The 26,564-nt window shown below is 57.4% G+C and overlaps 1 protein-coding gene across 2 annotated transcripts in view; it reads left to right on the top strand.

Annotated features, from left to right (window-relative positions):
- The window catches only part of Trpv4 (transient receptor potential cation channel subfamily V member 4), a 31,139-nt gene extending 5,114 nt beyond the window's left edge, over positions 1 to 26,025 (top strand). The window contains exons 2-16 of one of the 2 annotated variants that reach the window (XM_048785015.1): positions 3,537 to 3,953; positions 7,042 to 7,214; positions 11,458 to 11,610; positions 12,430 to 12,570; positions 13,302 to 13,600; positions 15,104 to 15,283; positions 16,851 to 17,009; positions 17,224 to 17,316; positions 17,535 to 17,608; positions 18,362 to 18,527; positions 18,632 to 18,698; positions 20,733 to 21,049; positions 23,030 to 23,157; positions 24,738 to 24,859; positions 25,334 to 26,025. In XM_048785015.1, the coding sequence (XP_048640972.1) occupies positions 3,568 to 3,953; positions 7,042 to 7,214; positions 11,458 to 11,610; positions 12,430 to 12,570; positions 13,302 to 13,600; positions 15,104 to 15,283; positions 16,851 to 17,009; positions 17,224 to 17,316; positions 17,535 to 17,608; positions 18,362 to 18,527; positions 18,632 to 18,698; positions 20,733 to 21,049; positions 23,030 to 23,157; positions 24,738 to 24,859; positions 25,334 to 25,491 (2,616 nt within the window). In that variant the 5' untranslated portion in view covers positions 3,537 to 3,567 and the 3' untranslated portion in view covers positions 25,492 to 26,025. Of the gene's footprint in view, positions 1 to 3,251; positions 3,954 to 7,041; positions 7,215 to 11,457; positions 11,611 to 12,429; positions 12,571 to 13,301; positions 13,601 to 15,103; positions 15,284 to 16,850; positions 17,010 to 17,223; positions 17,317 to 17,534; positions 17,609 to 18,361; positions 18,528 to 18,631; positions 18,699 to 20,732; positions 21,050 to 23,029; positions 23,158 to 24,737; positions 24,860 to 25,333 lie in introns of those variants that run through there. The other variant, XM_015500281.2, reaches the window with a different exon arrangement.
- The last annotated feature ends 539 nt before the right edge of the window (positions 26,026 to 26,564 follow it).

Below are 26,564 nucleotides of genomic sequence, written 5' to 3'. Positions count from 1 at the left end.
CTCCTAGGTTGAGATTTCTGAACCCCCTCTCTTGTGTCCACCTTGCCTCCTGCCCCCGCCCCACGCCCTGTGCCTTGCAAACAGGTGGTGCCCAATGGCTGCCTGTTGGGCTGAATCGATCCTGCAGGGAGGGAGCTGAGAGGCTTTCCCTGCGGTGCCGCCCCACATGCCCAAACCTGCCCCGACTTAAGCCGCTTTCCTGGGCCCTTCGTCAGGAGGTTGGGATTTGGCAGATCGGTGCCAGGGTTTCCGTGGGGTCAGGAGGAGCCACCTCCTTCCTGCAGGTGGGGCGGGAATGGGGAGGGGCGCCCGGGCCCCGCAGTCGGGATCATCCTGGATCTGCAGTGCCAACCCTGCTGGGGACTAATACAGCGCCCCGAGGGTCCCTGAGGCAGGAGAGAAGAGGGCTCAGGAAGGCCAAGTGACCTGCTCAAGCTTGCCCAGTGGGTGCCTGGGATCTGTGACGTCACCATGTCCTCGTAAAGCCTGGGCCCCCTTTCTGGGGCTCATAGGAAGACGGGGGCTCTGGCTGGGCACCAGGTTCCTGCCCCCTGCTCGGGACCCCCACGCCTCTGCGGGGCCATTCTGGCCAGTGCAGTGCTCAGCACCCCTGGTGGTGACCCTGCGGTGGGTGGCCTTGCCCGGTTCCTCGGTCTCCCCACAGGTCAGCCCTGGGGATCTTACCAGGTTTGTGCAGGAGTGTGTTCCAGGGCCTGGCACCGGGCCTGGCACACAGGGCACCGAACACACTTTTGTCAAATAACAGCAGGGGGCTTCCAATCCCGCCCGGGCCTGAGAGCCCGGCCCTCCCTTCTGCCCTGGATGTCCGCAGCGCCCCTTACTGTCCCCTCCCATCTGGTGCTTGCGTTTTAAAAAAGGGTGTTGCACACTTGAAACAAAAACGTTGGAAAACCGCTGCTCCCAAGGACACAGTTGTGGAGCTGTGGGCAGGTGGGGTCAGTCACTCTTGCCCCTGCCTCCTGGTGGCGCCCCCAGGGCTACGCTCAGGTGGCCTCAGGTGCTGTGGCTGCAGAGCCCCTCCCATGGGAGATGCTGGTGAGCCCACGGGCCCCTGGGGTGCCTTCTCACCCTGGGGCACACGCGTGTACACACACACACACACACACACAAAGACACAAGCGCAGAAGAGACCCAGGCTGTCCCCGCCCAGCCACTCTCCTGGTGGCCCCCTCCCCGCTGGCCTGGGTCTGGTATGTGTAATAACAGCCTTCAGGGCAAATTGGGACAGGGAGGGAGCTGGCCACAGAGCACAGGCCACAGAGCAGCAGAGCCGGGTGTGTGTGTGTGTGTGTGTGTGTGTGCGCGCGCGCGCACGTGTGCACCCACTCACTGCTGTGCTCACACTGCTGGGGGGGCTGGGGTGGAAGGGCCCAGGAGGGTTCAGACGCCTCTCAGGTCCTCCTGCGCCCTGGCTGGCCTCCTGGCTGGCCTCCCGCCTCAGTCTCCTCACCTGTAAAGTGGGGCGGGGGGGGGGGTTCGATGAGGGAGGGGCCTGGATCTTAACGAGGGCTGGTGAATGCCAGCCTGTGGCCCTGCCCCGCGTGGGGAGGCGGGACCCTGTCCTCACCGTGCTGATGAGCCAACAGGACAAGAGGCAGCGTTGGTTGAGTGTTTATAGTGCTCACCAGATGCTGGACCTACTGGATGTCACAAAAGCCCTGCAAGATGGGAGCTGTCATTGCGACCTCCACTTCAAAGGTAGAAGAACAGAGGCTCAGAGATTAGCACGGGCTGGTATTTAGGATCCTTACCTTCTGAGGTGGTCGGGAAGCTTGAATGGGTCACTGAAGGGGTTTCCCATGGTGTCCAGCATCCAGGCCATGTCCAGTAAACTGAGGGATCAGGGTATCTTGCATTCTGCAGCCAACTGTCTGCATTTGAATCTTGCTCTTGTCCCTAATGTGCTTTGTGGCCTCAGGCAAGTCACTTAACCTCTCTGAACCAGTTTCCACATCCATAAAATGGGAAATCCACACCTAGGGCAGGGTTTCAGAACCTTAGTCCTGTTGGCGTTTTGGCCTATGTCTTTCTGTGGCTCAGGGCTGTCCTGTGTATTGGAAGATGCTTTGTGACATCCCTGGCCTCAATCCACTCGATGCCAGTAGCTCTCTCTCCCTGAACAGTTGGGACAACCAAACATGTCCCCGCATTTCTCCAGTGTCGTGGGGGTCCTGGGCCTGGCTCTCCTGCCTGGCAGGAGACCTAACATCTCAGAGGTCCTATGGGGTGGGTGTCTCTCAAGCCCAAGGACCCCAGGAGGGGGTGTGGTGACCCCCGTTTTACAGGTGGAAAACTAAGGCCCAGAGAGGAGTGTGGCTGTGCCTGACCTCACTTGCTACAGCTGTACCCATTCTCCAGAGAGGAAACGAGGCTCGTTGGCTCAAGCCACCAGCCCGGGGCCACGTTCCATTAACTAGCAGAACTGAGATTAGAACCCAGACCCGAATGACTCCGAAGTCCAGGCTCTCCCTCCCTGTCGAGGTCCAGCGGGGAGCTGGCCCCGGTCCTGTGTGTCCTCCTGTGGTGTCTTTCCCTCTCTGGTCCAAGGTTTTCCTCCTAGAAGCCACAAAACAAATAAGGTGGGAACCAATGTGTCCCTCTCCACACGTGATGGGCAGTGGGGGTGGTGGGGACGCACGAGAGGCCACTCTTCAGACCTGTCCCAGCCTCCCAGGTGGAATGGGAAGAGTACTGGAACTCGGTCCTCAGGGCCCAGCTGCCTGGCCAGCACTGGACTGCAGAGGGCGGGAGCCACAGCCACCCAGGGCCTCCCTGCCCTGCCCTGGCTCCTGGCTGAGCCCTGGGGCTGGGAGCCTGAGAGAGTCCCCACCCCACTGACCAGTCATGTGACTGTCCCCTCTGGCAGCCTCAGTCTCCTTGTGTGGGAGCGCAGTGGGCTGGGGTTGGCCAGCAGAGGAGAGGGCATGGCCAGCCCCGGGAGCCCCCTGCTGGGGAGGCCCACCTGAGTCTGGGCCTTGGGATCACAACATTGGTGCCAGAGGAGGAAACCGAGGACCCCTGGGCCACACACAGTGGCTGTTCTGGGCACCTGCTGGGCGGGGTGCTGTCTGTGTGGGGCCCTGGCCAGCATCTTCTCCCCTGAGGCTCAGATGCCCCCATTTTACAGGTGAGGAAACGGAGGCTGCAATGCGCTGCTTCATGCCGAGCGGGGGCCAAGGTCCAGGGTGGCTTTGGAGCCTGCTCTGTGGGGCTCTCAGGTGGCTCAGAGTAGACCCCGGCGCCAGGCTGGTGTCCAGGGGGGCTCGAGGCCCGTCCTCCTCCAGCGGGCGTCGGGGGTAGCTGGGCCGAGGCAGACCCGCGTCTCAGGTTCCTGAAAGAGGCCCCTGTTGCAGATCCCGCCTGGCGCTGGCCGCTGACCACATCTGGGAGTGGCCACCCAGCCCCTGTCATTACAAGGTGGCTTTGACGTGCTGGCGGCAGTGCTGTGTGCCCAGGGGGCGGGGCCTCCTGGAGCCCGTGCTGGCCTCCCTGACTCCTCTCCCCCCCCCCCGCAGGCCGAGCGCTGCCCGCGGGTCTGGGGCCAGCATGGCAGAGCCCAGCGACAGTCCCCGCGCAGGGCCTGGGGACCCGGCCGAGCCCCCCGGGGAGGAGAGCGGCACCTCCGGGGGCGAGGCCTTCCCCCTGTCCTCGCTGGCCAACCTGTTCGAGGGGGAGGACGGCTCCCCCTCCCCGTCGCCTGCCGACACTGCTCGCCCCGCGGGCCCCGGGGACGGGCGACCGAACCTGCGCATGAAGTTCCAGGGCGCCTTCCGCAAGGGCGTGCCCAACCCCATCGACCTGCTGGAGTCCACGCTGTACGAGGCCTCGGTGGTCCCCGGGCCCAAGAAGGCGCCCATGGACTCGCTCTTCGACTACGGCACCTATCGTCACCACCCCAGTGACAACAGGCGGTGGAGGAGGAAGGTCATGGAGTGAGTACTGCTGGCTGCCCAGCCCACGGCTCCTCCCCTCCCGAGTCCATCCCTCCACGTGTCCCTCTGTCCAGCCACTGGCCACCCTTTTCCAGCAGCGACTGCGGTCGTTCCTTATCTGTCCTCCAGCTCCTCCCAGCTGACTCTGCCTTCGTTCGTCCACATTTACACTCACCTACCCGCCCACCACTGCCTGTCCATCCACCCACACAACCAGGCTTCTGTTTATTCAGTTTCATCCTCACATCCACCATCCACCCATCCACCCAGAATCCATCCATCCACCATCCACCCATCCATCCATCCATCCATCCATCCATCCATCCGTCCATCATCCATCCATCCATCCACCCATCTACCATCCATCCATGCACCATCCATCCATCCATCCACCCACTCACCATCCATCCATCCACCATCCATCCATCCACCCATCCACCCACCATCCATCCATCCATCCACCCACCATCCATCCATCCACCCATCCATCCATCTATCCATCATCCATCCATCCACCATCCACCCACCCACCATCCATCCATCCACCCATCCATCCATCTATCCACTCATCCATCCACCACCCATTCATCCATCCATTCATCGGTTCACCTATCCACCCAACTATCTATCCATCCATTCACCATCTGTCCACCCACCTCCTACCATCCATCCACCCACCCCAACACCCATCTTTCCACTTGTCTATCTACTTATTCAATCCATCTGTCCATCATCCACATCTACTTGTCCGTCCGTTATGTCTGTCTAGCCATCTACCCATACAGCCAGCCTTCCATTCCTCTGCCACCTGCTTATCCAAATGTCTCTACATCCTGCAGTCCACCACTGCCTCCCTTTCTCTTCTCTCTCTCTTTATTTCCCCCTCCCCTCCCCTCTCCTCCCCTCCCCTTCTTTTCCTTTCCTGGGTCCATGGGATTACAGGAATGAGCCACCGTGCCTAATGAGGCTTCCGACTCTTGGTGAGCCCCAGAAAGCCAATGGGGGGGCCAAGAATAAAGGTGATGCAGGGGGCACAGCTGGGTTTGTGCCAGGAGAAGAAAGTGGGTGGATGGATGGATGGAAAGGTAGATGGATGGAAAGATGGGTGAGTGAATGAAAAATTGAATGACTCAGTGACCAACAAATGAAAACAGCTGGAAATGAATCAGTGTTTGCAAGAGAAAGAGAAAGGGGGGAAGAGGGAGGGAGGAGAAGGGGAGGGCAGGAAGGGAGGGAGAGAGGGAGGGAGGCAGCTCTGGGCATCAGAAGTGCAGCGAGGAGATGGTTTGAAGCTGATGGCTGGGGGCTAGAAGGGGCGCTGGAGGGCTTGGCGGGAGAGCCGCCTGCTGCGCCAGAGCCCTGGGTTTGAGCCCCCTATCACCCAGAATAAGAAGGAAAGGAAAAGAAGGTCAAGTTGGGGGAGTTGGGGGTCCTGGGGTCCAAGGACCAGAGCCCCTACAGGGTGACCTACAGGACTTCTGCTCAGAGGGGGACACTGACGCCCAGGGCAGCAGAGCGTCCCCGCACCCTACGCCCTGAGATCCTGCTGGATGCTGGTGGCTCAGGGTCCCCTCTTTCCTTCCCTTGGACCCCCGTCCAGCCTCCTGCCCTCTCCCACCTGGGAGGCAGAGCTGGAGGCTTTAGGGGGAACCAGGGTGTCTGAGCGGCTGAGACCCCACAGGCCACTCCATGAGGTCTGGTGGGGGCAGTGTTCTTTTTATTCTGGGGCTCAAAGGTCCAGGTTCAGAGATGGGCATGATGGGGGCCACCAAAGGCCTTTATCAGAGGGGTGACAGCCTCTATGCCAGGCCCAAGAAGCCCCTCACCCCATGGCTGGTGCCAGAGACCCCCTTCCCCGGAGCCTGCTCTGGGCACTGGGCAGAGGAAGAGGGAGAGCTTCTGTCCCCTTCTCTTGGTGACACAGGCTGGGTGCAGACAGGTCTCCCCAGCAGCACGCCGCTCCCCTTGTGGCCTCAGTTCTGTGGATCAGGCCTCTACCCCTCCTCGCTCCTGTTCCCCCCCCCCCAGACCCTCCGCCTCCATCTCTCTCCTTCTCTCCATTCACAGATTCCGGGGCCGAGTGCGGGTGAGAACGCACAGGGAGGGGGGTTCCTCTTCAGTGCGTCCCCGCCTGGCCCTTCCCCCAGAACCCAGCTCACAACAGGTGCCTCGTTGCCATTTGTTGAGTGACTGAGTGAACGTCTCCAAGCCCTCCTCTTAGCATCTGGGTTTCTTTTTTGGGTAGCAGAAATTGAACCCCAAGGTGTCTGACCCCCTGAGCCACATCCCCAGTCCTTTTTATTTTTTACTTTGAGACAGGGCCTTGCTAAGTTGCTTAGGGTCTCACCAAGTTGCTGAGGCCGGCCTCGAACTCGCAATCCTCCTGCCTCAGCCTCCGAGTTGCTGGGATGACAGGCGTGACCCACTGCACTTAGTTTAGCATCTGTTCTTCCCTGACTTTCTCTCTGTCCCCTTCTCCTCTGCTAGCCCTCTCTGGGCCAAGTCCTTGGTCTGCCTGCCTTTTGCTCAGCTTCTCTCCCGTGCACACACAAGCTGCAGACACAGGAGGCTTTTTAAGAAAGGTCATCTCAGCTAACAGTTATTGAGTGTTTACTGTGTGGTGGGCCCTCGGCTAAGTACCAAAGAGCAAGAGCAAGGCCTCCCTTGTCTCAAACGTTTGTTGAATGAATAAATGAAGGAGTGTTGGAGTGAATGAAGGAGATGCATCATCGTTCAGTTTGGTCTTCCTGTGTTCCCGCTCTTTCAGTCTGTCTGTCTTAGTGAGTGACAGCTGTGTGGATGGATGGGTGGGTGGGTGGGTAGATGGGCTGTGTGTTTCTGCTCGTCTGTTTCCCTAGTGCATAGTAGGTCTACCTATGGTTTGCTGAGTAAAACAGCCCTTGGTGATTCCATGTCCCTCGAACTTCAGCTCCCACCACCCCCAGAACCCAGCACACAACAGGTGTCCACTTGTGTTTGTTGAATGACTGAATGAACATCTCCCAGGGTCAGGGCAGTGGGGCCTCCTGGGGTCAGGGCAGTGGGTCAGGCCCAGGAAGCACTTCTCATCATTTCCCGTCTCCTTCAGGAAGCAGCCGCAGAGCCCCAAAGCTCCTGCCCCCCAGCCGCCCCCGATCCTTAAAGTCTTCAACCGGCCCATCCTCTTCGACATCGTGTCCCGGGGCTCCACCGCGGATCTGGACGGGCTGCTCCCCTTCCTGCTGACCCACAAGAAGCGCCTAACGGATGAGGAGTTCCGGGGTGAGCACCCACAGGAGAAGACGGGTGGGGGGGGGCCCGGCAGAGGTGGAGGGAGGCCTGGCTTTGGGGATCTCCTTTCCCCTCTCTCTGCCTCTCCTCTGTACTCCTGAAGAGCACGGGGCAGCAAGTCTGCTCCTGTGTGCCCTTTGCTGTGTTACTTACCCTCTCTGGGCCTTGGCTACCTCCACTCATGCACTCGGTCAGTCCTTACTTTGGAAAGGGTGAGTGCAGCGGCGTCTACCCACAGGGTTTAAATATCACTGCCAGGACCCACGGGTGTGTGTGGCCTCCCTAAGGTGGCTGGAGTCCTGGAGCCCCTGCTCCCTCTCAGAGGGCCTTTGAGGGTTGGGCAGGGCCAACAGGTGCCTCTGCCCCTGCCCCACCCGGCCCAGGAGGACACCTCCCCAGACCCGAGCCCCAGATCCCCTTCCCTATTCTAGCAGCTCAGAGATTCCAGCCTCCCCCCGTCTAGGAACCAGCTCCCTCCACTGCCCGGGCCTTCGCTGTGAATTGGGCCTGTAAGCCCCTCCACCCAACTCAGCTGCACCCCATGTGCTGGCTACCAGGAGCCATAATTAACTGGCCAGATGATCCCACAAACCAGTACAAAATGTCAAAATTGTGGCACTTCCCATAAAGAAGGGACCGTCTCAGAAAGGCTGGCCATGAGTGGTCTGTGGCTTAGGTCTAAGGAAGCTTCTGGAAGGTCAAAAGAGGACATATTTGAAGACTTCAGATACTTTAAGCATAATAAGTGGCAGACCAGGGTGACCACTGGACATGGTGGTGCATGCCTGTGATCCCAGCTACTCAGGAGGCTAAGGCAGGAGGATCACAAGTTGGAGGCTAGCCTCAGTGATTTTGCAAGACCTCGTCTCGAAACAGAATTTTAAGAAGTGCTGGGGGATGTAGCTCGGTGGTAGAGTGCTTGCCTAGCATGTGCAAGACCAAACCCAAAACCAAACAACAACATAAAAAAGGGGGGGGCTAGAGTCTATGGTTCATTTTCCACATAGACATTTATCAATTTGATTCTTTTTTTGGGGGGTGGGGGGGATAGGGTACCAGGGATTGAACCCAGGGGCACTCAATCACTGAGCCCCATCCCCAGCCCTATTTGTATTTTATTTAGAGACAGGGTCTCACTGAGTTGCTTAGCGCCTCACTTTTGCTGAGGCTGGCTTTGAACTCACGATCCTCCTGCCTCAGCCTCCAGGCCTGGCTCAATTTGATGCTTAACCCGAAAACAATCCAACACAATGTCTTTGTGGCCATCAGTAGAGAATTTCTGGACTGATCTAAAAGGTATTCGTCCTTGCTGCTGGGCTAGCCAAGGTGCCCTTGACTGGGGGCACAAGCTTGGAGTCTGGGGGGCTAAGGGTCCTTCTCTCCCGCAGACGATCTCGGTGGCAGGGTGAGCAATCTCCTTGGAGGTAAATGCCACCCCACCCCACCCCCACCCTCAGTCTACTGCACTGGTCTGGCAGAGTGGGGGTGGGGCGGACTGTAGGGCAGGGTGGGTCCTGAGAGATGGATGCTTCCAATGGCACCGCCCCACCAGCTGGACTTGGCCAGGCCTCCGGGGCTGGGGGGCATCTCTGGTGGTCCTGAAACCCCAGGCAGGTGGGTGGGTGCAGGAGCTCGGGTGGGGCTCTTGCTGGGTTTGGGGGACAGGGACCTGCAGTTGCAGAGGTCCCTGTGTGCTGGGGGAGGGGAGACTGACTCGGGGCCCACGCTGCTAATGAGGTGCAGGGCCCTTGCTTGCCAAGGCGCCGTCTGAGGTCCTGGGCTGTGGGGTATTTATGATGGCCAGCCCATTTTGGTAAACAGGCCCCCGGGTTGTGTAAACCTCAGGCTCCACAGAACCTGGCTGTCCCTGCATGTTTTTCTGGCTGGAGGCGGATGAGCTCATCTCGTTTCCAGCGGAGGCTGAGACCACCCCCACTCCCACCCCTGCGCACTTCACAAGCTCCCATTGGGCCATTCCCAATTTTGGCCGCGGCTCCAGCTGCTGCGCCCCACCCCCACCCCGGGCAGAACCACGTCGCCATCTGGTGGTCGGACCCTGGAACTGCACGTCCTGCTCCTGCCTCTCAGCCCAGGACTCCCAGGCTGGCGGCCCCCCGCCCCCACTCTAGCCTGTGTTTGGGGGCACAAGCCCAAATCCAGGGCCTAGTTCCACTTGGGCCACGTGTGGTTTGGCTATGTGGCGCGCTCAGCCTCCTGCCTTCATTGCATGTTTATTAACTCAGCCAATGGCCCTTGGGTACCCGTGAAGCATCAGGCATGGTGCTAGGTTGGGACCAACGTGACCCTGCCTTTGAGTTGCTCCCAGACTCCTAGGGGAGACTGGCAAGGGCCAGGCAACCACAGAAATAAACACACCATTACAAACTGTAAAGGGTGTCAACAAGAGGCTGTGTGGGAGGGCTTGAACTAGTCTAGGAAAATCTAGGAGAGTTTCCTGGAGGAGGTGACACTTGATCTATGTGAATGAGTTGTACTAACCAGGTGAGAAGAAGAGCAGGGAGTGCTTCAGATCGGGGAGACGGTGCAGGGAGAGCATGTTCAAAGGCCCTGTGGCTCGCTGTGATCAGTTATACCTCTGAGGTGACCACTGCAGCTGTCATGTGGAGAGTGGATGAAGGAAGGACGGAGGGACTGGGGGACAACCAGGGAGGGGTCTTGGGCATGTGAGAGACGGAGGAGAGACGGGAGGGCAGAGATTAAGATGACATCACAGTTTTGGACTGGGTGGGGGTACCATCCCTTGCTGATAAAGTGGGCTGATGCCCCAAGGCCTGAACTGTGCTGTGTGTGGGGGTGTCTGTGTCTGCACAGAGTCCCCAAGAGCCTTGGCCAGCTTTGGGGGCGGCTCCTCAACTACAGTTAGTTGTTCATTGAGAAATAGTTACTTGGTGTTGCCTCTGGGCTGGGGGCTGGGCTCGATGGGGAGCAGCTGAGGCTCCTGGGGGGGTGCTGGGGCGGCAATTGGGGTCTGCACAAGGCTTCCTGGCATCTAAAGTCCCTCCCTTGGGGGACTAACCAGGACAGTCACGTCATCGAGGGATCCTATCTGCCTGGTACTGAGCTAATCGATGCGTATTGATGAGCTCATCAATTTCCTTTCACAGCCTCAATTTAACTACAAAGGAAACTAAGCGGAGGAAGGTTCACACCAGTGTCTTGTCACAAATCCTGAGGTGTCTGGCTGCAGAATGGTCCCCTCAACCCACACCCGTGTCCCCTGTGCTCGGGGCATTCCTGTGCCCCCAGCCCGGCTCTGCCCCGGGGCCTAATGTGCAGGGTTCTCTTTTCGTGGATACATTCTTTTGAGATATAAATCAATCTCTGTAAACATAAAAGGGAAAGAAACTGGCCTCAGGGACATAGAAGCGGAGGGAGAGGCGTTAAGGACCCGTGGCACCAAGCGGAGACTGGAGGAGGCTGTCAGTTTCCTGCTGCATCCACGGAACCCCAAGAAGCGCTCCCGCTCCTCGGCGGGCAGTTTCACGTCCCCTGTGCATCCACTCCACACTCTGGGGACCCCGTATCCCTCAGCTCCTCTGGGGAAGCACTAGTGTAAACGCTTCATGGGAGGCTGGTCCCTGTGGCTCAGGAGGCTGAGGCAGGAGGATCGCGAGTTCAAAGCCGACCTCAGCAACTCAGTGAGGCCCTGTCTCTAAATAAAATACAAAAAAGGGCTGGGGATGCGGCTAGGTGGTTAAGCGCCCCTGAGCTCAATCCTCAGTACCCAGACAAACAAGCAAACCCCCCAAACAAAAACAAAAACTTAATGGGAAAAGGATTCTGTGTTCCAGAAGGTGGGCAAGGCTGTCTGACGCGCTTGCTTTCAGAGGTGCACAGTCTCCATTAGCATAATAAAGGCTCTGAGAAGTCCTGCGGTAAAAACATATGGCGACACTTACCCTCAGGGCTGGGGTTGGAACTCAGGGGTGCACGCTAGGCCAGTGCTGTACCGGGCAGCGGCACCCCCAGCCTGCATTCCTATTGATTTGATTACAAAACCCTTTAAAAAATCCCCACAAATATGACTGTGGCCTCCTACATTTCAAAGCATTTCCGTTTGCATGAGATTTGATGCCAGCGATGGGCAGATAGCGCCTTCCTGTGTCCCCAGCAGATGGGCCGGGAATAGTCTCAGGGTAGGGGCCTGTGAGCGCCGCCCGCTGCCCAGCGTTCAGGGCCCGGGCTGAGGCCCTCACCTGTACTCTCTCCCCAGAGCCGTCCACGGGGAAGACGTGCCTGCCCAAGGCCCTGCTGAACCTCAGCAGTGGCCACAACGACACGATCCCGGTGCTCCTGGACATCGCCGAGCGCACGGGCAACATGCGGGAGTTCATCAACTCGCCCTTCAGGGACATCTACTACCGAGGTGCGGGGGCGGGGGACAGGGGTGACGGCCGGGCACCCGATCGGACCCCTCGGAGGGCTGTTGGGTCTCAAGTGGCTGCACTTTGCCCTGGAGCTGCCTGTTGAGTCAGGGACTGAACCCAAGGGGACCTGTCCCAACCCTTCACTCTGATGGTCTTTGTGGCAAAATCCAAGACCCCGAGACTGGGCTGCAGGGCGCCTCGCCATCCTGGGATCCCGCACTTGCACAGTGTGGGGGCCTGACCTCCCCGGCTCTGCGGGAGGAGTCGGTGACCAGCAGCTCCGAGAGGCAAGGCCACACCTGTCCACGGATCTCAACTCGGAGCTGTGAATGGAAGCTGGCCTTCAGGATCCTGGGCATTAAGATTCCAAGTCCGTGGATTTGATATCCCAAGCCCAAAATTCAGTGAGGCCCTTCCTCTTGGATGAAAGCAGCATGCGCGCCTGGAAAGTTCTAGACCTGGGGATCCCACAAGTTGGGCCTCTTTGGAATTTAAAATTCTGTTACAATGGGCTGGGGTTGTAGCTCAGGGGTAGAGCGCTTGCCTAGCATGTGTGAGGCACTGGGTTCGAGTCTCAGCACCGCATATAAATAAATGAATAAAATAAAGGTCCATCAATATCTAAAAAATATTTTTTAAAAATCCTGCTCTAATGCAGATCTGGGGCTTCGTGCACACAAAATTCCACACCCGGGGGACGTCTGAGGCGCTGGTGGCTGACCGGGACTCTGGCCTGCGTCCCCCACTCTATACCCCCAGCAGGCCTGCTGAGGCCTCCGCCTTGCTGGAGCCCCGGATGACTGTCACCCCTTCCCCAGGCCAGACCGCCCTGCACATTGCCATCGAGCGTCGCTGCAAACACTATGTGGAGCTCCTCGTTGCCCAGGGAGCCGATGTGCACGCGCAGGCCCGAGGCCGCTTCTTCCAGCCCAAGGACGAGGGCGGCTACTTCTACTTCGGTGAGTCCCATAGGGAGTTCCACCATCCAATCCCCTGCAGCCTCCAAACCCTGTGGCCACGCCCCCTGGTGGGGCCCGGGGATCCTGGGAGGAGCTTGGGGACACAGAATGCCAGTTGGTGTCCAGAGCCCTGAGGATGTTCAGAGCTGGGCTGGCCAAGGGCTGCGTGTGGGTCTTGCTCCTAAGACCACAGTGTGGAGTCAGGCACCTGGGTTCAAATCCTCCATCTGCTACTCCCCAGCCACGTGGCCTCTTCTCCCTGTGCCTCAGCTTCCCCCTCTGGAGAGTGGCATCAGGAGGACCCTCGGACTGTGACCATGTGTCAGCACCCGCACCTTATTGTGTGTGCCCTTTAATCTTATCCCCAATGGCCGGATGGGGGGACCCAAAATCCATTTCTTCCATACTGTCACAGTTGGAACAAAATATTTTGAATGTCACCCTTAGTTGCAGGCACGCATTACGTGGGGATCGGAGACGGAGTCCCACAGGGAGTTCCACCATCCAATCCCCTGCAGCCTCCAAACCCTGTGGCCACGCCCCCAGTAGCCACACCCACCTCCCTAGCATCCCCCAGGAAAGCGCACAGGGGCCCAGGGTCACGGTCACGTGACTGTAAGCGCTGTGTCCATCTGCGCGGGGGGGGGGGTGCGGGGGTCCTGTCACCCAAGTGTCTGCAGGCAGGATTCCACGCCGGGCTTCTCTCCCTGACCGTGTGTCCTGGCCTGCAGGGGAGCTGCCCCTGTCCCTGGCTGCCTGCACCAACCAGCCTCACATCGTCAACTACCTGACCGAGAACCCGCACAAGAAGGCGGACATGCGGCGGCAGGACTCGCGGGGCAACACCGTGCTGCACGCGCTCGTGGCCATCGCTGACAACACCCGCGAGAACACCAAGTTTGTCACCAAGATGTACGACCTGCTGCTGCTCAAGTGTGCCCGCCTCTTCCCTGACAGCAACCTGGAGGCCGTGCTCAACAACGATGGCCTGTCGCCCCTCATGATGGCTGCCAAGACGGGCAAGATTGGGGTGAGTGGGAGCTGACTCTTTACCCTCTACACACACACACACACACACACACACACACAGAGACGGGGTGTGACCGGCAGTCATCATGCCAACCCCAGCATACAGACGTCTTAGCTCAAGAATCTGCTAAGGCTCCCCACTGTCCAGCCAGGCTGCTCAAGTTCATCTCAGAGCCTCTCACCTCACCTCTTTCCACCTCACTAGATGCTCACCTCCCTACTCTCACCAGCCAGGAGAAGCCGCTGATATAAAAATGAGTTCCCAGAGCTGGGTGCAGTGGTGCGCACCTGTAATCCCAGCAACTCAGAGGCCAAGGTAGGAGGATCACAAATTTGAGGCCAGCCTGAATAACTCAGCAAGACCCTGACATCTATGCTGCAGACATTTGGGACCCGCGGGCTCCAGGGCTCCTTGCTGTGGGGCTGTCCTGTGCATTGCAGGATGCTTAGCTGCATCCTGGCCTTGACGGACTAGATGCTGGTGGCACACCCTCCCTCTTCACACTTGTGACAACCTAAGATGCCTGCAGACATTGCCAAATTGTCCCCTGGGGAGCTCCATCGTCAAGACTGAAAGCCAAGCCTGGAGTACCCTGGAGTCAGTTAGGAACACTTGGTCCAGACCCCAATCTGCCTCTTGCCAGTGCGCGGCCTCAGGCACCTCCCCGCCCCTCTCTGAGCCTCAGTCTCCTTGCCTATCAAATGGGGCTAATAAGAGTGCCCTCTGGGTGAGTGTCACTGTGCCAGTAAAAAAGACCATCCACAAGGAGCTGGGGACAGGTTATCAGGTATTCCTAAATGGTAGGGATGGGACTCTTAAAAATACAGCAAAAATACTAAAGTCACAGTTAAACCAGGTTTTTTTTTGAGGGGGGTACTGGGGAATGAATTCGGAGCACTGGATGACTGAGCCCCAGCCCCAGCCCCATTTTGTATTTTATTTAGAGACAGGGTCTCCCTGAGTTGTTTAGCTCCTTGCGTTTGCTGAGGCTGGCTTTGAACTCGAGATCCTCCTGCCTCAGCCTCCTGAGCTGCTGGGATGACAGGTGAGCACCACCGCGCCCGGCTTATACCAAGGTCTTGAGTCAGTAGAGCAGGCCTGTGTTTAGATTCTGGCTTTGTCCTGGTACAACACTGTGTGACCTTGGGCAATTCCCACTCCCTCTTCATGCCTCAGTTTCCCTGTGTGTGAACCAAAATAAAGGGGTGGTAATAGGATCAACATGCTTCTGATAGGTCTGTTAACAAGATGGAGTTGCTGCTGCTCCAAGGCCTTGCGGAGGGTGTCCATTACTGTCACCTCCATGTTTAAGGCCAGCCTGGGCTCACTGAGTGTGTGGCCTCAGGGGAAGCCCCTTTTCTCCAAGCCTGATGGCTCATCTGCAAACCAAGATGGTGAGGAGGGTGCTCCGTGTGCCTGGTCTCAGGGTCCTTCTGACTCGAAGGGCTGAGCTTCGGGACCCCTCCCCTGGGCCCTCTGACTCCACATCCTGCCCCCGTGCAGATCTTTCAGCACATCATCCGGAGAGAGGTGACAGACGAGGACACGCGGCACCTGTCCCGCAAGTTCAAGGACTGGGCCTACGGGCCCGTGTATTCCTCGCTGTACGACCTCTCTTCCCTGGACACGTGTGGAGAGGAGGCCTCCGTGCTGGAGATCCTGGTGTACAACAGCAAGATCGAGGTGGGCGCCAGGGCAGGGGCAGGGGCTGGGCCACAGGGGGAGCAGGGGGGGTGGCTGGGAGTCGTGGGTAGGTGTCTGTGACCCAGAGTGGCAGGTCTGTTGGTGCCGACGAAGAGCCCAGAATGGTGTCTGGCATTTAGCCACATAACCAAGGCTTGTGGGGCTGGGTGGCTGGGTTGGGATCCTGGCTCTGTCACCTCCAGGTTGTGGGACTCAGGATGAATGACTGAACCTCTCCAGGTGCAGCTTCCTCATTTGCAAACTGAAGAGAGGGATCATGTCTATCCGATAGGGTTTTGGGGAGGGCCAAATGGGTTCATGTTAGAACAGCCTGCCAGAGATGAACCATGATGTGCCAGCCATTATCGTTAGCGGGCGTCCTATGAAGTGCTGAAAGCCCTTCTCTTTCACTTAGAAGTATTTCACGAACATCATTCTGCGCTGTTAGATATTCTCGCACAGCATCGTTGCTGAACACAAATGCACCCCATTCTAATGAACCTTTTTTCTACTGCTGGTTGTTTGGGTTTACTGCCTCTAACTATGAGGAAAATGCTACAATTGCATCTTTAATGCTTTATTGTCACACAAATCCACAGTTAGGAAGAAACTCAAGTCATTAGAAAGGATGATAATCAAATGGGGCAGCTGAGAATGGGTACAAATGACCTCCCTTCCAGTTCTTCCCTGTGGCTTATTGGCTCCAGTTTGGCTTCCCTTGCAGGACCTCATTCTTAAACTTAGGGGTCAACTTGATTTAAATTGGGGTTTGCAGGTTTAGCATCACTGGGGCAAACTCTGATTGATGGGTAGTGCCTACCAGACAAGTGCATAGAGTGATATTGTGCAGGGATCAACTATTGATGTCTGCCCTGGGCTGCAAATTGGAGCATTGTGATGAGTTAATCACTCAGCATCATTTAGCTCAATGTCCCAGTCCTGCTCCCTGAATCAGAATTTCTGAGGATGGAGCCCAGGAATTTTTACTTTGATTTTTAACAAGCTGCAGACGGGATTTTTGCTGCCAGTGACTCATTATACCATTCACAGATTAAAATTTGAAGATAGTTGCTCTTTTTTTTTTTTTCTTTTTTTGGTACTGGGGGTTGAACCCAGGGCCACTCTATTGCTGAGCCACATCCTCAGTCCTTTTTTTATTTTTTGTTTTGAGACAGGGTCTCGCTAAGTAGCTTAGGGCTAAGTTGCTGAGGCCGACTTCAAATTTGCAACCTCTAGCCTTGGCCTCCCGAGGTCACTGGGATTGCAGGGGTGCCTCTCCGTGCCCAGCCAGGATGCATGTTCTTTAAGGCGCTTTCCAGCTCTGGTCTATAGACTGGGGTGGGAAGGGTAAGTTGAGGCAGGAGTGGGCAGAGCCTTGAATTCTGAGCCCAGGAGTCTGGGATGGATTCTGAAGACCTGTCCAGTTGCGCCCAGATCCTGAGCAGAGCTGAAGAATGGGAGGGGAGGGGAAGTGCTCTGGGGCCGAGGGTGGAGGAGGGCATACTGGCGTCAGCCCGTGTGGATTCCCCGCCTCAGAAGGTGGCCACGACCCTCTTGCCTCTCACAGAACCGCCATGAGATGCTGGCCGTGGAGCCCATCAATGAACTGCTGCGGGACAAGTGGCGCAAATTCGGGGCTGTCTCCTTCTACATCAACGTGGTCTCCTACCTGTGTGCCATGGTCATCTTTACCCTCACTGCCTACTACCAGCCACTAGAGGGCACTGTGAGTGCTCGGGAGTCAGGCAGAGGGGGGGCGGGGCTGCGGCTCCAGCCATCTGGGTTCCCTGGGGGAAGGACCTGGGGAAGGTTAGCAAGAGGCAGAGGAGGTGCCCCTACATGGGTGGCTCTGAGATGGGAGACCTGTGGGAAGATGGAGGGAGGAGGTGGCGCAGGATCCAGGTGGAGGGTGGGTGAGGACCCTGTGCCCTGCTCTCCAGCCACCCTACCCTTACCGCACCACCATGGACTACCTGAGACTGGCAGGAGAGGTCATCACACTCTTCACCGGGGTCCTGTTCTTCTTCACCAACGTGAGTGCTTGGTCCCCGTGCCACCAGCCCACCCAGCCTCCTCCTCCTGCTCCTCTCCTACCTCCTTCTCCAATTCCACGTTCTCTTCTGCAACCAAGAGCCCATGTCCCTTCTCTGTCACATGCTCCGCCTCCCTCTCTTCTGTCCCTCCCTCTCTCCCGTCCTCAACCTTTTTCCCTGATCCACCTGCCGCGGGCCCCCTCCCTCCCCTCTTTCAGATCAAAGACTTGTTCATGAAGAAATGTCCTGGCGTGAATTCTCTCTTCATCGATGGCTCCTTCCAGCTGCTCTAGTGAGTCCCGGGAGGACAGCGTCTGGGTGGGGACGGCGGGGTTGGGCTGAGGGGCCATCCAGACTGGGGGAAGAGGTAACCCTATTAGGAGGGAATTCATTCAGCTGGGCAGCACTAATCCAAACTGGCCAAAGCAACGTCAGGCGGTGGAGTCTTCTGGTTAAAGAAATACTGCCAGTGACTCAGTACCATTCACAGATTGGAATCTGAAGGTAGTTCCTAAGGGGTGACCATGTGTACCAAAATTATAGAAAAATTTTGGCCTCTTTTGCCAGTGATGGATTGCTAATGTCTTCCTGGAGTGCTGGGTCTCAGAAGGGGTGTGAAACTGTCTGGGTTTAGTGGGAAAGAGAGCTGTGATTCATTAGTGATGTCTGCATAGGGCACAGGATTTGAGGGTCGCTGCAGCTCTGCTAGTCTTCCCCCCCCCCCAGAGCTACAGGACAGTGAAATCCACTCGGCCACAAAAATCTCCACTGAACACCACCGAATCTTTCTCTAGCAATTCCAAAGTCATCCCTTTGGGATCTCTTAGGGCCTCGGGGGCAAGACACATACGATTCATTGCTAATTAACTAATGTTTTGTTATCAGAGCATTCAACATTGGGGAACCCGGCTAATCCATTCTGCTTTTCTTTTGAGGCTCTAGATGACATTGGGATGTCCTGGTACACTGGAGGGCTGGGAGATACATCTCCCCCTCCAGGGCCTCACTGTCCCCACTCCCTCTGGCCCCCTCGTGATCTCTGTAGCTTCATCTACTCTGTGCTGGTGATCGTGTCCGCAGCCCTCTACCTGGCGGGGATCGAGGCCTACCTGGCTGTGATGGTCTTTGCCCTAGTCCTGGGCTGGATGAATGCCCTGTACTTCACCCGGGGGCTGAAGCTGACGGGGACCTACAGCATCATGATCCAGAAGGTATGGGGTGGAGGGTCCCCTGGGCTTGGGTGTCTCAGGTGCCCACAGATCAAGAAACCATTGTCTCCTCTTTGCCTCCGTGATCCCCCGGGGGGGGGCTTTAGATCCTCTTCAAAGACCTGTTCCGCTTCCTGCTGGTCTACTTGCTCTTCATGATCGGCTACGCTTCAGGTGAGTTCTGGGAACCCTGGGGGGAGCCGGTGGCCAGGGCCTAGAAAGGCAGCCATCACGGGCTGGTCGAGTTCTCACTGTGCGCTGGCCCCGGGGCCGAGTCCCGTCCTCCCGACAAGCCTGTGAGACCGCTGTCCTTATTCTCCCATTTCACAGATAAGGAAACTGAGGCTCGGGAAGGTTAGATAATTTGACCAACTTCAGAAGCTAGTGATAAAACGGGAGACACACGAAACGTAGTGGGTTCCAATGACAGCCATCTGCTCCCGAGTCTGTGGGTCAGCTGGGTGGTGGTGCTGACTGGGGCCGGGTTGGCCGGTCTCCGGGGCCCCTGCGTCTGTGGAAGGCTGGCTGCCGACAGACAGGGGTAGCCGGGTGGGCTTGGTGGTGGGGCCTGTTTCTTTTCCACATGGTCACTCATCTTCCAGCCAGGGTGGGCTTGTTGATGGGGGTGGTCTCAGGGCCCAAGAAAGTGAGCAGAAGTGTTCAAGGCCAGTGCCTGGCTTGGCATCCCAAGGTCAGCTCTGAGTCAGGAGGTGGAGAAACAGACTCCACTTTTCTTTTCAGTACTGGGAATGGAGCCCAGAGGCCCTTTACCACTGAGTCACATCCGCAGCCCTTTTAAAAATATTTTTATTTTGAGACAGCGTCCTGCTAAATTGCTGAGACTGGCCTCAAACTTGTGATCCTCCTGTCTCAGCCTCCCAAGCTGCTGGGATTACACTGTACCTGGCTAGACTCCAGTTGTTGATGGGGGGGCCATAGGCCACACTGAAGGGGCGTGGATACAAGTCCAGTATCAGCTTCCTTTAGTGTGCCTCTCGGTGATGTCATCATGCCCAACTGAGGCACACTGGGACTTCACTGGCATAGGCCATGCAGGAGGGGCCGAGGATGGGGAAACTGACCGAGTCATTGGACTGGTCCCCGAGAAGTGGCTGATCTGCTCTCGATGCCCCATATCCAATGGGGAGTGGCCAACTCAGGCTGGACCAGGCTACACTAAATTCTGCGCAGCTTTGTGGGGGGACCTGCTTGGCAGCAGGCACCTGAGGGTGGAGACATTTTATCCCAGATGGTCCTGAAGCTCTGTGTGGATTATTTGGGGAAAGCAGAGCTGGACAGTCCTGGCTGTGGAGGTTGGGACAGAGGAGGGCCGGGAAGAACTAACCGTGTCAATGTTCAGCAGCAGGTTGGGCTTCAGGTTGGGGGTCCAGCCCCACTGAAGTCCTAATTATAGAAAAGGAGGCAGAAGCAATGGAGGCTAAAGTAGCAGTTTAGTGATCAGCTAGGTCCCGAGGCTGCTTCTGTCTAGGGTCACTGGATTCCAAGTCTGAGGCCGACATGACACAAACGATGCCCATGTACTACTGCTTCCCATTTTTGTGCCCATGGCAGACATTGCTAATGGATCACAGAGTCATTTTTCTGATGCATCTTAGACCAGGACTCAGAATCCTTCTCAACACAAGTTTTAATGGTACAATTAAATAACATTAGCATATGAATTGGAACCCCTGACCTGGCTGGTTTAGGGTCAGCTTGTTGCTGCTGAGCTTTGTTGAGCAAGGATTGTGACACCGTGGATCTGCACCTGGGTTGGTGTGGAGGGACAGTGTGCCCCTCGGAGTGAATCCAAGACCCAGTGAGTGACAGGCTACATTGGCATTTCTGGGGCCAGACACGATCCTGTCGTGAGGAGCTGAACTGTTCCCTGTGGGTGTTCAAGAGCACCTCTGGCCTCTGTCCACTAGATGCCAGGAGCACCCCCTCTCCCGGCTGCAGCAACCAGCCGTGTCTCTAGACATTGTCCAATGTCCCTGGGGAGGAGACTGCCCCTGGTGAAGAAGCCCTGGCCTAGATCCTAAAAGCTTTGTCCTTATAAGGGGGTCTGTGGAAAGGACAGAGGCTTTGCAGCCTTGCAGGCCCAGCTGACTGCTGGCTTGGCTAACCCGCTGGGTGACCTGGGGCTGCGCTCTGGCCTTGACTCCCTCCCTCCCACTCAACAGAGGCCACCCCTGTCCCCCCCTGCAGCTCTGGTCTCACTCCTGAACCCGTGTGCCAACATGAAGGTGTGCGACGAGGACCAGACCAACTGCACGGTGCCCACGTACCCGTCGTGCCGCGACAGCGAGACCTTCAGCACCTTCCTCCTGGACCTCTTCAAGCTGACCATCGGCATGGGCGACCTGGAGATGCTGAGCAGCACCAAGTACCCTGTGGTCTTCATCATCCTGCTCGTCACCTACATCATCCTCACCTTCGTGCTGCTGCTGAACATGCTCATCGCCCTCATGGGGGAGACGGTGGGCCAGGTCTCCAAGGAGAGCAAGCACATCTGGAAGCTGCAGGTGAGGCCCCTGGACCCTGCCCTGCCCCCAGCCACCCTTCCTTCCCAGGTGGGGAGCTGGGGAGACAGGATTCCCCAGCCCCCCTCTCTGGGGGGCCTTGGCATCTCCTTCCACCTGTTTCACTGCCTGTAAAATGGGCAGCAAAGGCCACTGCCCACTTCCTAGGGCCACCTAGAGAATTTCTTTTTTGGGGGGAGGCTACCCAGATTGAACTCAGGGCACTCCACCACTGAGCCCCATCCCCAGCCCTAGTTTGCATTTTATTTAGAGACAGGGTCTCACTGAGCTGCTTAGCGCCTCGCCATTGCTGAGGTTGGCTTTGAACTCGCCATCCCCCTGCCTCAGCCTCCTGAGCCACTGGGATGACAGGCGTGGGCCACCACTTCTGGTAACCTAGTGAATTTTAAGGGGACTTCTTGTCTGAAGCTGTGGTTGGAGATCTACATCGTGTGGCTCTCAGGTCCTAATTGTCTCCATCCAGCATGGCTGAGTGATCTCTGTTGCACAGGAAATTCTCAGAGTCTTTTAGTCCTTTTTCTGTTGCTATAGCAAAATACTTGAGACCGGGTAATTTATAAAGAATAGAATTAAATTTGGCTCACAGCTCTGGAGTCTGGCAAGTCCAAGAGCATGGCTGTGCCTGTTGAGGGCCTTCCTGCTGGGTCATGACATGGTGGAGGTCACCACGTGGCAAGATAGAGCAAGCATGCAAGTTGAGGTCTCTCCGTAAAGAGCTACTAATGCCATCAGAGGGGTCCCATCCTCATGAATTCACCTAACCCTAAAATTAAAAAAAGAAAAAAAAAACCCAAAGCCCCAGAACACCCACATTCACATTGACTCAGGGCTTCAAGGACCATGGTCAGGGCCTGGGGCTGGGGCTCAGTGGTAGAGCACTCACATAGCATGTGTGAGGCCCTGGGTTTGATCCTCAGCACCACATAAAAATAAATAAATAAAATAAAGGTATTAAAAAAATTTTTTTTTTAAAACCACGGTCAGCAGCTGGCTGTGATTCCAGCTGAGGCAGGGGAATCACAAGTTCGAGGCCAGTTTCAGCAACTTAGGGAGACCCTGTCTCAAAATTTAAAAATAAATCAAAGGGCCTGGGGATGTGGCCCAGTGGTCAGGTGTCCGGGCTTCCATCCCTAGTACCAAAAAAACTAAAAAAGAAGCAAAGACCAAGGTCGTCCGTCCTCTTGGGTCTGAGTGTGAGGGGACGTGGTGGGGCTCACCCCGGAACTTTGACCCCACCATGAACTCCACTGGGCCTCAGTTTCCCCGCCGAGTGTAACCCACGAGATGGGAACTGGATCCAACCACCCAAGATTCATTTTTTCCAAATTCAAAAAAGGTGAATGCAACATTTTAAAAATGAAGAGACTCCATATAAAAATTCAAAACGTTCTGTCCCTCTGTGAACAGTGGGCAGCCCTGCGGGGCTGGGCCGCCTTCCTGCCTGGCAGCCCTGGGTCTGCTGAGCGGCCGTTGCCCCCGACCCCAGCACCCTGCATTCGCTCTCTGGTTTGCCCCAGCTCCCAGCCCTCCCTGTGGCCTCTGCTGAGCATGCGCACGGGCCCCGGGCTTACCTGAGCTGGGTATTGGGTTGCCGGGTGGAGGTGGGTACTGGGGATGGAACCCAGGGGCACTCGACCACGGAGCCCCATCCCCAGCCCTATTTTGTCTTTATTTAGAGACAGGGTCTCACTGAGTGGCTTAAGGCCTCGCTGTTGCTGAGGCTGGCTTTAAATTGGCGATCCTCCTGCCTCAGCCTCCCCAGCCGCTGGGATGACAGACATGCGCCACTGTGCCCCGGCCACTTTGGGTGTTTGAGTTTACAAAGCTCCTTCCTAGGGACAGTAGGAACTGGAAGGCTTAGTTCTCTGCCCACCCTGGACTGTCACCCCCTTTTCTGCCTTTAGGGCAGTGGGTGCGGCTGGCTGACTCCCCTACATCCCGCCCCCGCCTCCCTCTCTGCAGTGGGCCACCACCATCCTGGACATCGAGCGCTCCTTCCCCGTGTTCCTGAGGAAGGCCTTCCGCTCCGGGGAGATGGTGACCGTGGGCAAGAGCTCGGATGGCACTCCGGACCGCAGGTGGTGCTTCAGGTGAGGCGGCGTGGGCGGGAGAGCCCAGTGGTCCTGGGAGGTCGAGGCTCCCGCAGCCTCTTCCTCCATTGAGACCTCCGGAGCCACAGAGGCCCTGCTCAGCGCCCACCGAGGGTCCCACTCCGTGAACTTGGGCAAACTGGTTGGCTTCCCTTGGCCTCAGATTCTTATCTGTGGATTGGGGCCCGTGATGGTGCCACCTCCCTGGCCAGCTGTGCAGCCTGTGAGAGGTGCTGGTCAGCATCAGACACCGCGCATGGTCTGGATGCCGACGGCACCTCTGACCCTCGTGGGGACAGGACAGCAGAGACCCGGCCTCATCTCACCTCAGGGCATCGTCCCCCATCCACAAACAACCAGGGGGACTTCAGCGCCAGGGCTTAGTGGGAAAACCCAGGAGTGGGCATCCTCCAGGGCTTGGGACCTCACCCCATCCACGTGGAGAGCGACTCCCTACTCCAGGTGATGGAGAATGCCGGCTTCCTTGGGGAGCCCCGCCCTCCCTGCCCCCCCCCATGGTATTTTCTTCTAAAATGACTCATTCCTTGGTGATTGACAGCAGAGAAGATAAGGGTGACATTTGGAATCAGGCAGAGTCAGTTTCCTCATCTGTGATATGGGGACAAAGGCAACTACCTCCTAAGTCAGCTGCTCAGTTCTGCTTACGCTGAACCCAAAGTTCAAATCCTGACCCTTTAACTTACCAGCTTTGTGACCTTGCAGAAGCCGCCCAAACTGCCTCCAGTTCCTCATCGGTAAAACAAGAGGAACCAGAAATGCATCTTCTTTGCCAAGTTCTGACATGTGGCAGTTGCTCAAAAAAAAAAAAAAAAGAGACTGTATGAGAAATGATTTTAAAAATGATGTTAAAAAAAAACCCCAAAATTATATTGGGTTAATTTGACCCAAGAGGTTGTAATCTGACTTTACCAGAGTTTTCCAATAAGAAGTGAAAATATCAAGCAGCATGTCTATCTATGAATGAATGAATGAATGAATGAACAAAATGTGGTATGTCCACGCACTGGAATATTATTTGGCCTTCAAAAAGAATGAAGTTCAAATACCTGCTACAGCATGAATGTGTCTGGAAAACATAATGCCAGATAAAGAGGCCAGACACAAAAGACCACAGGTTGTATGATGGCACTTGTACGAAGCTTCCAGAGGAGGCAAACACCATAAAGCAGATTAGGTAGGAAGGCCCCGCCCAGGGCCCGTGCGCATGCTCAGCAGAGGCCACAGAGAGAGCTGGGAACTGGGGCAAACCAGAGAGCCAATGCAGGGTGCTGGGGTCGGGGGCAGCGGCAGCTCAGCAGACCCAGGGCTGCCAGGGGCTCGGGGAGGGGTCACGGGGAGTTACTGCTGACTAGGCAGAGAGCTTCTGTGTAGAGCAATGGGAAGGTTTTGGAAGTAGGTAGGAGTGCTGGTGCCACAGCATCGGGAATGTGCCGAACTGTGCGCTTAACATGATTAGACCCGGTTCGGTATGTGTTTGACCACAGTAGGAAAAACTGGAGGAGGGCGTGCTGCGAAGTCTGGGGCGGGGTCTCCCAAACCCTCTTCTTCGGCCCCACCAGGGTGGACGAGGTGAACTGGTCTCATTGGAACCAGAACTTGGGCATCATCAATGAGGATCCAGGCAAGAGCGAGACCTACCAGTACTACGGCTTCTCGCACACCGTGGGCCGCCTCCGGAGGGGTGAGCAAGGCCGGGGAGCCGAGGGGCCGCCCAGGCTTGTCACCTGTGTGCCCAGAGGGCCCAGTCCCCAGCTTGGACTCCGGGTCTACAGGATGGGGCTGTGGGATGTGGATGCCTGGGGCACCCCGTCTTTGTGGCTTCATCCCGGCCCTCCCTGCACCCAGATGCAAACTGGCCTGGGAGGCAGGATTAGCCCCTGGGCCCGCCCCAGGGTGGAGAACCCTTGTTTTCCACTAAACCTGGAGTTTGGGCACTTGGCGTTCTGACCTGGACTTGGAGCCTGGTTCCTCTTTGCATTCCTGTGCAATCCTCCGTCACAGCCTTGACCTCTCTGAGCCTCAGTTTCTACCTCCTATGAGATGGGCATAATAATCCCCCCCATGAGATCGGGAGCGCCCAGTTCACGTAGGTGCTCAATACACGTGCCGAGCCCCACCGAGCTCCCCCCGCTCCCCCGCTGTGCCTCCTGCCCAGATCGCTGGTCCTCGGTGGTGCCCCGCGTGGTGGAGCTGAACAAGAATTCCAGCCCGGATGAGGTGGTGGTGCCTCTGGACAACCTGGGGAACCCCAGCTGCGACAGCCACCAGCAGAGTTATCCCCCCAAGTGGAGGACTGACGATGCCCCCCTCTAGGGGCCGCGGGCGGGGTTGGGGTCTCCCGCCTGCAGCCCGATCCCGCCCTTCACCTGCCTTGTCCACCTGCATTTCAGCTCCTCCCAGGTGTCCCCACACCCTCCCGTGACTCCTAGAGGCGAGGGCTGATGGAGATGCCGGGAGGCCCCAGGACCCTCTGGTCCCCAGGCTCCTGCCCCGGCTCCACCTGCCCCTGGGGACGGGCTCCTGGCCGCCTGTCTCACTCCCATGGAGTCACCTCCACCCAGAGGGGCAGACCTGTTCCCCTCTCCATTATTTATTGCTGTCCTCTCAGGAAAGCCATGTGCCACCCCACCCCCAACCCTGTCCTGCACGCGGAACCCTGAGGCCTCAGCACCTGGCTGCGGGTGCACTGCCGGCCACGCCCACCGGCCACGCCCACCGGCCACGCCCCCAGCCCCACCCTCCACGCACCAGCACCTACCGCGGGGGTCCGGCCCTGGAGTGGGGCGAGCCCTGGGTGTGTTCTAGGGTCTGGGATTTGTTGGTGCTCAATAAACGTCCACTCACTGATGGTGGAGATGGCGGGACCAGTGGTGGGCGTGGGGCGACGGTGACCGGCCTGGGGGTGACACTAGGGAGGCAGGAGAGTAGATACTGCGAGTGCTGGAGGGATCAGGTGGCATTAGGTATCAGTGGTATGGGACTGGACCGGCCATGGTTATGGTGGTGGCCGTGGTGACCTGAGAGATGGGGGTGAGACTGAGTGGTGGTTGGGAAGCTAGGGACAAAGGTACCAAGCTCCAGGGGAAGGAACCAGCCTGGCCAAGGGCCCAGCTCTCATCTCCCTGCCCGGGGCCTCCGGAGCCCGAGGCTCTCCTCCAGCGCACAGTGTTCCGTGGCCAGGGGAATGGGATGGCCCCCCCTTGGCCCATCCTCCCCAGACCACGGGGAGCCCGACCAGAATGGTGACAGTGGTAGGTCATGCTCTGGAGGTGACAGACGAGTGGTTTTCACTCGGGTCAGGCTTCAGGAAGGATCCAGGTAGGGACCCCTGGGTTCTGAGTCCGAGGAGTGTGGAAGGACCCTGGGTCAGAAAGGAGATATCATGG

Source organism: Marmota marmota, unplaced genomic scaffold, assembly GCF_001458135.2.
Source record: "Marmota marmota marmota unplaced genomic scaffold, marMar, whole genome shotgun sequence".
In the NCBI taxonomy this organism is placed as follows: domain Eukaryota; kingdom Metazoa; phylum Chordata; class Mammalia; order Rodentia; family Sciuridae; genus Marmota; species Marmota marmota.
This window is presented reverse-complemented; position numbering and strand designations above follow the sequence as displayed.